This window comes from Enhydra lutris, unplaced genomic scaffold, assembly GCF_002288905.1.
Source record: "Enhydra lutris kenyoni isolate GAN:26980312 unplaced genomic scaffold, ASM228890v2 scaffoldscaffold34, whole genome shotgun sequence".
In the NCBI taxonomy this organism is placed as follows: domain Eukaryota; kingdom Metazoa; phylum Chordata; class Mammalia; order Carnivora; family Mustelidae; genus Enhydra; species Enhydra lutris.
In genome coordinates, this window is record NW_019154118.1 from 5084093 (window position 1) to 5092371 (window position 8279).

At 33.6% G+C, this 8279-nt stretch overlaps 1 protein-coding gene across 4 annotated transcripts in view; it reads left to right on the forward strand.

Moving 5' to 3' along the window:
* Nucleotides 1–7260, forward strand: part of LOC111153935 (zinc finger and BTB domain containing 44) — a 62635-nt gene extending 55375 nt beyond the window's left edge. The window contains exons 4-6 of one of the 4 annotated variants that reach the window (XM_022513263.1): nucleotides 744–907; nucleotides 2821–3121; nucleotides 5315–7260. In XM_022513263.1, the coding sequence (XP_022368971.1) occupies nucleotides 744–907; nucleotides 2821–3121; nucleotides 5315–5597 (748 nt within the window). In that variant the 3' untranslated portion in view covers nucleotides 5598–7260. Of the gene's footprint in view, nucleotides 1–743; nucleotides 908–2820; nucleotides 3122–3704; nucleotides 3808–5314 lie in introns of those variants that run through there. The other 3 variants (XM_022513266.1, XM_022513265.1, XM_022513264.1) reach the window with 3 other exon arrangements.
* Nucleotides 7261–8279: the final 1019 nt, after the last annotated feature.

Consider the following 8279-nt stretch of genomic DNA (forward strand, 5'->3'; position numbering starts at 1 on the left):
TTTAACTTACTACAGAGAACGATTGCCAAATGCTCCTCCACATACCCATAATTCACAAGTCATTATCTTCAAACTGTCCCTCCCTTCTTCATATTTTCACATAAATGTATAAGGGGCTTTCTGACTTAACATGGCCAAGACCCCTAACTCCCCACCTAAATCCCGGTCATCCAGTCTTACCTATCTCCAAACAGCATTGTCATTAGTTAAATGTAGAAAAGCACAGCATTGAGAAATATTAGGAACTATTTGGTATATGGTGTATTTGGGGAATATGAGAAAAAATGAGGCTGGAAGAGTACACAGAACCCAGGTCATAGGGAGTCTCCTATGCCTCACAAAGGGTTTAGACTTTGAAGGTAACAGTGAGCCATTGCAGGATTTTAAAGAGGGGCTGATTTAATCAGATCACTGTGAAGCAAGCAGAAGGATAGATGGGGGTGCGGGGGTGGGGGGCATAAAGAGAGGGAGTGTATTGATGAAGACCTAAATTAAAGCAATATTAGGAAGGAAAGGATTAGAGAGATTAACGGTACCTGAGGTAAAATCATTTATATGTTACTTAAGATGCCGGACATTCTGGACAATAACATTGTTTTTCATATTGTTATAAATGAAACTTTTAATGTAACAGTTAAACTCTCAAAAAGTCATTTTTTTTCTGTTCATTTTTAAGTTGTACAGAAATGTTTATTCAACTTAAAAATCAGAATCTGGTTGCCTTCTTTGGTCTGTTTTTTTAGATTGGAAAATGTTCAGTATCCCTACCAACTCTACATTGCTCCTTCTACCAGCAGTACAGAACGACCAAGTCCAAATGGTCCAGATAGACCATTTCAGTGTCCAACTTGTGGGGTACGATTCACCCGTATTCAGAACTTAAAACAGCACATGCTCATCCACTCAGGTAATGTCACCTTCCCTATTGTTGCATAAATGAGTACTTGAAACATATTTAGAAATCCCAGTTAAAAATAGAAAACAGGTGTTTTTGAGTTTAAAAAATATGTCTCTAAGACATTGGGGAGGTATGTGCCATGGTGAGTGCTTTGAATTATGTAAGACTGATGAATCATAGACCTGTATCCCTGAAACAAATACTACATTCTATGTTTTTGTTTTGTTTTGTTTTGTTTTTTAAAGATTTTTATTTATTTATTTGATAGAGATCACAAGTAGGCAGAGAGGCAGGTAGCGAGAGAGGAGGAAGCAGGCTCCCCGCTGAGCAGAGAGCCCAATGTGGGGCTCGATCCTAGGACCCTGAGATCATGACCTGAGCCGAAGGCAGAGGCTTTAACCCACTGAGCCACCCAGGTGCCCCTACATTCTATGTTAATAAAAAATATATATATGTCTCTGAGAAGTCAGATAAGCCTTATTCTGTTGCTTAAATGGTACAGTATCAGAAAGCTATTTGCTTAGCACATTTGCCATAGGCATAAGTATTTAGATTAAAACTTGAAGGGCTATGTGTGTATAATACATAAATAAAAGGGATATATTAGTTGTGTGTATATGTACAATAGAGAAGCACAAATACAGATGGTAGAGCAAATGAAATTAAAAGGGTATTTAGTGGGGCACCTGGGTGGCTCAGTGGTAACGTTAAGCCTCTGCCTTTGGCTCAGGTCATAATCTCAGAGTCTTGCGATCGAGCCCCGGAACGGGCTCTCTGCTCAGCAGGGAGCCTGCTTCCTCTCTCTGCCTCTGTCTCTGGTTACTTGTGATCTCTTTCTCTGTGTCAAATAAATAAATAAAATCTTTTTTTTTTTTAAAGGTATTTATTGATGTTCTTTGTACTATTCTTGTAACTTCTCTTTAAGGGTTGGAATTATTTCCAAATAAGTATTTTTTTTAATCTAATAACAATAACTTAATTTCAGTTCTGCATTCCTAAATTTCTCTGTACCCTGATTAATCAGCTTTGTATTATTTATTAGTACAAAAGATTTTTAATAAATGATGCATAAAACAGATTTGAAATTTAGTTCAGTGATCACATAAAGGCAACAAAATTCTCGTGGGTAAAACACTGACCTCTGATAGAGTAAGAAATCTTTGCTACTGTGTTTTCATCTGTATTTTTATCTTACTTTCCTGTTCCCTGGCGAGGTCTAATAGTCCTTGAGCTAACATCAATTCCCTATGACTTTATTAAATCAACAGATTGTATTTTGAAGGTTTTTAAAATTTTTGCCAAAACTGTGTTAATCAGAAGAGACAATTAATATACTTTATAATTCACATATTAGTTTCTATATCTTTTTCTGTCAGTTTACATTAAAGGCCCAGAAACCCAATTTGCCAAGTGATAGTTCTACCATCATTATTAATTATGTTCAGAGATGTTAGAATTTTCCTTTTTTCTTCTCATTTCTCTCCCAGGTAGGGAATGAAAAGTAGGTCCTTTTTCCGTCTTTTCAGTATAAACTATACTACTTTAATGAAATTGAAATAACAATGTTTTATGGAGATTTTAATTCTGTTTAAATACTGTGATTAAATCATCTATAAAATAGATGATTTAGAAGAATATTCAAAAATCAAGTTCAGTATAAACAAGTTTACCTCTCCCTCTAATGCATTTCTCTTTCTTTCTTTCTTTCTTTCTTTCCTTCCTTCCTCCCTTCCTTCCAAGCACTATGACTTTTCAGATGTTCTTTACCTTTTCTGAGATGTTGAATTGGAATCCATTTTTGCTGATTTTTGTCTTTTTAAATTACCTATTGCTACAAAATTATAATTCAGAAATTTGTGAGGTTTGTGACCTTTCATTTTATTTTGTTTCTAGATAATATTTTGTTCTGCTTGATTTTGTAGGAATTAAACCATTTCAGTGTGACCGCTGTGGGAAAAAGTTCACCAGGGCTTACTCGCTAAAGATGCATCGCCTAAAGCATGAAGGTAAACGCTGTTTCCGGTGCCAGATATGTAGTGCCACTTTCACTTCCTTCGGGGAATATAAACACCACATGAGGGTTTCCCGGCACATTATCCGCAAGCCTCGGATTTACGAGTGCAAAACATGTGGCGCCATGTTCACCAACTCTGGAAATTTAATCGTGCACCTGAGGAGTCTGAACCATGAAGCGTCAGAGCTAGCAAACTACTTCCAGAGCAGGTGAGGTGCACAACAAAAACGAACCAGGAAAACTGCTGACTAAACTCTCTTTTCCTGCTTTTAGGGCAGCCTGCTGTGTTTTTTATCAGGTTGCCAGCTAATCAGTCACATTCCTTTAAATTCCCACTGTCCATACTCTGATCTCATGATCTGATAAAATTTTGCTGAATCTTCTAAGTTTATACAATTATAAATATTTTTCTAGTTGGTATTGGAAAGTTTTCCCTACAGAAGTAGACTGCTTACCTACCTCTTGCTTTGTCTTTTTGTTTTGTTTTTTGTGTTTTTGTTTTTTCAATAACAAAGGGTTAAAGTAATATGGACCTTACTGGAAAATTTACCATGTCAGATGATCTTAGTGATACTGAATTACTTCAGACTCTTTGGATGTCGTAAAATTTTTGACCACTTCTCATTTTTTAAAATTCTATATAAAGGAACATATATTTACCAATAAAGAAAGAAACTTCAATAGCAACTATGATGGATATGAGTCTTTAGATCAAATTTTCTTTTTCAATTTAGAGCTCCATGCTTTTAATATTAATAATTTATTGTAATAGAATTCCTTTCTGATTTATAGAGTATCCAAGGAAATCAGGTTCTAGTTCTGGCTCTACCACTAACTGCTGTTATGATTGAACGTGTCACTTTACAAATGAAGAAGCTTGAAACATAGAGAAAGATAAAATGTAAGCTTTAAAGATGATTTCTAAGGTCTCTAGATATAAAATTCTGTCCTTTTTTTAATATTTTATCATAAATACACATCTGTAGGAATCCTTTGTTTTTTATCAAATGAAATCTTCCTAAACCTTTACATTTTAAATCTTTATTTTTGGGGGCACCTGGGTGGCTCAGTGGGTTAAGCCTCTGCCTTCGGCTCAGGTCATGATCCCAGGGTCCTGGGATCGAGCCCCGCATCAGGCTCTCTGCTCAGCAGGGAGCCTGCTTCCCCTCCTCTCTCTCTATGCCTGCCTCTCGGCCTACTTGTGATCTCTTTCTCTGTCAAATAAATAAATAAAATCTTTAAAAATAAATAAATAAATAAATAAATAAATAAATAAATAAATCTTTATTTTTTAAATCTTGTTTTTCAATAAATTCTAAATTATTGCTACATAAATTCTGTTTTTCTCACCAAACCCGACGTTCATGTTATTTAATCATGTCTGAATGTCTGGTTGTCCTATCACTAAACCTAAATTCTACATGTCATATCAAACATTGTTTGTTCAGAACTAAAATAGTGTCTCAGTTAACCACTCCTATTGCCTGTATCTTCCCTATACAGAGCCCTCTACTGTCCATTCCTCTATCTAACACCTGAAGACTTTAGAAAATACAACATAGGACATTTTAAATTGTTTTGCAGATGAACAGATTTTAATTTTTTATTAATACTGGACAATCAAATTATAAAATAACCTTAAATGTATTAGTTATTGACATTCCTAGTAGAATGAACTTTTTTTTAGCTTAACAAAGATTTAATTAAAGCATCTAAGATTTATGTTTATTCTTTTACAAAAAATGCATATAGTAGAAAATTTAGTAAATGTAGGAAAGTATAAAATATAAGAAATTATAATATTTTCTGATCTAACCAGTTAGGGATAATACCCAGTATTGTTAAAATTTTGGTATATTTTACTGTCCATATTCAAAATTAAATATTTAATTATTCTACTAATAGAATATTAAATATTTTCAATATTAACACTTCCTGAGGACTAATACATAACCAGTCTCATGACATTTTCAAATATAATGCCATTTATGCTTAAGGACTTAAAAAGCTAAGTTTATATGCCTCTTAATTAGTATATAATCCAAGAAAGGTTAAGCACAAGTTATTCAAATGATCTTTGCTTAAGTGAGCATGTGAATTGCATTTATTTGTATACAGAAACTCTTCTACATAGAACAAGAAAGTCTGTTTAGGTGTCTAAAATGACAGTGGAGGTGATAATCTTATCTATTGGTGGTAGAGAGAATTGATGTATGTTGGTTCTTATGGATACTTTTGGTTCATATTTAGTTTAGAAATTGAACATCCTGAATTATAATCAATCAAGAATTAGAGAAATGAAAAATCCCAATCTTGTTTTACAAATCAGGTCTTTTTATTGTGGCTAATTTATTACTGGTTTGAAAATTAACTTCCTCTTTCATCCTTTGCCTCTTATCTAGTGATTTCCTAGTACCGGACTACTTAAACCAGGAGCAAGAAGAGACCCTTGTTCAGTATGATCTTGGAGAACACAGTTTTGAAAGCAACTCCTCTGTTCAAATGCCTGTAATTTCGCAGGTCTCCTCGACCCAGAATTGTGAAAGCACTTTCCCCTTGGGGTCTCTTGGTGGGCTGGCAGAAAAAGAGGAAGAAATGCCAGAGCAGCCAAAGACCAGTGTTTGTACTGAGGCAACCAGAGATGACCCCCCAAAATCAGAGCTGTCTTCTATAACCATTGAATAATTTCATGGTTTGGCTTCATTTTTGGTTTTTGGAAAGTGCCTGTGCTTGGTCTTGTACTTTTAAATTAAATTTAATTTTTTAAACATAAAAGAGTTCGGGAAAGAATTTCCCTTTTTACTTTGTAAGCCCCGCAACTGATGTTTTATTTTTCATGACTGAGAGATTGCTTCTGTAAGTGCACAATAACACAATGTTGAAACATAATTGAAACTATGAGACTTAAGGAGAGCCAATAGACTTAAGGTCTCTATCAGTTTCTTCTTCCATTATTAAAAGTAGGCTAATGAGATCATGAGGTAAAGAAGAATTCAGATGATTGTTGACCTTCCTGAGATGAAAGGGTACACCAGAAACAAATTATTGAACATAATTTGACAGGTAGCCTGAGTAGATATTTGCTCTTTATACACAGGATGTTGTACAATATTTTGTAAAGCCTGTTGGTTTTGGAAATATTTACGGTAAGCTTTCTTAAAAATTATTAGGGTAAATGCTTCTGAAATCCAGTGTACTCTTTTTTTTTTCTTTTTTTTAAGCTTTGTCATTTCTATTATTTTTCACAGTAAAAATTTGGTGTTGGGACAGGCAGTCCCTGAACTTTTTTTTAGTACCACTCCAAATAATCTTTCTTCTATGAAGTCGGAGAACCATGATTGAGAGTAGTCAGGCTGTGCATGAAATGACCAGGAGTGGGAAATGAAGTACATAAATCTCAGCTTTATAGGAACTCTTTTAATACTGCTTTTCTGACTAAAATTGTTGTTTACCTGGTCTCTGAATGTTAGTGCCTGGCTAATTAGGTCATTGCCTAAATCATTTTCCTCTTGCCCCATGAACAGTACTTCCTCTTGCATATACTGGCATGATATATAAAGGAAAAATATTGGAGATACTCTATATTTTATATATAGGCTTATGTAATCTTGGGGATGTTTCTTTTGTGCTGATTTGGACAAAATAAAATAATTCTCTGTTAAGGCTACGTTCTTAACCCAATTAAGATTGTTTACAAAATTCCTTATGTCAGTGATACTTTGTTTTTTGTTCCAAAATATTTTTAGACATTGCCAAGTTTATTAAAAGGGTTAGTGTAGATTTTACACAATGTAAGCAATAATGTAAAAGATAAGAAGAGGCTTTAAATTAATGATCTATGACTCATTAATCAAGGAGGGGAAGAATCGTTAAGACTAAAACTAAAAACCTTAAATTAATATCACTTCTTTTGCTGCTAAAAAAATGAAACTTCCTGTTTATAGTTGAAATTTATGTGATATTCTAGACTGGAGTATACTTTTCATCTAGTGCCACTAAACATCACTGACCTTGATCCTAAATATTCATGAGTCCATAGACAATGAACTTCTGAATAACTTTTTTCTATGTATATTCCCAAACTTTAATAATTATAAGAACACCTGATTAAATTAGAAAAAGAAACTAAATACAGTTTCTTATTCAAAACACCAGTTCTGAATTTTGTCCGGGTGCTAGACCTTAATAATAAAATTAATTTTTAAGTTATAGTGATTTTACTTGTTTCATTTTTTTAATTGGCTAATTCTGTGATTGATTTTCCTCCCACAAATGTAAAAGAAGGGAAAGTAAATGCATTGAAGATTTTTTTTTTCAGGTAACACTCTTTTTCTTGATTCTGCTGTCTTTAATTTGTTTTTGACTCCTTATCTCCATCTTGAACATTTTTCCCCCTTTGCTCCCAAATGCAGGTATATTACCTTCAGGAAGAACAACATACACAAATTATGATGAGCTTCCACCATTTATGCTTCTTTACTAGTAGGGTTGAATTACTTTTTTTGCAACAGACTGAGATAATTTCTAACAGTACTGCTGTGTCTCAGCTAGAAAGGTCAGGAATTTTTATTTTTAATGTCCTACATATTCTTGAAAATTGTTACGCCTACCAATGGATAAGCCTTGGAGTTAATTTTAAAATCTTATATTGGCAAAATAAAAACTAGGTAAAATTATGACCAGGAATCATTGTTGCCTTCAGTTCTAAGAGTTTTGTTTTTTTTTTTTAAGGGTGTGAAAAGAAGGAAGGAAGAAAAAACAGAAAGAAATAGGGTTTAAAAAAAAAGAAAGAAAGAAAATCGGGGATTTGTGTGGTTGAAAGTGTTAAAACACATCCCCTATTCTGAGAACTCTACATTAAAAGAGCCCACAATTTTGGCAGCTCAAAAGTGGTCTGTGTTCTCAGAAATGTAGGATTACCACTACTGGCTCTTCTTTCCCAAATGGAAACTTTAGATTTTCATTGGTAATTACAGATTGCACAGCTTTTCAAGTTTAATGAAAAATTTGAATATACTATGAAAATGTGTACTTGGTTTGTTTATTCCCCAAATCTTATCAATACAGGTAGCTAACGAGTATTTAACATAAAGTGATATAAACAAAGACCTTTTTTTTCTTTCATTGAGGCTCTACATTTTTCTTGATAGACAGCTTAAGGATTTTTAGCTTATGGATCTGTTTTAGGAAACTAAGCCACAAGGTATAATTGTATATAGTGTTATTTAGGTTTATTTAAAATTCATCAAAGAGAGGGATACCCAAATATACAAGTTTTACCAGAATATATGGAAAACATTGCAAAGAGATGAAAGCCAGTTACATTATCCCATCCATTAGGAATTGCCAGTGAAACTAAACAAAAAA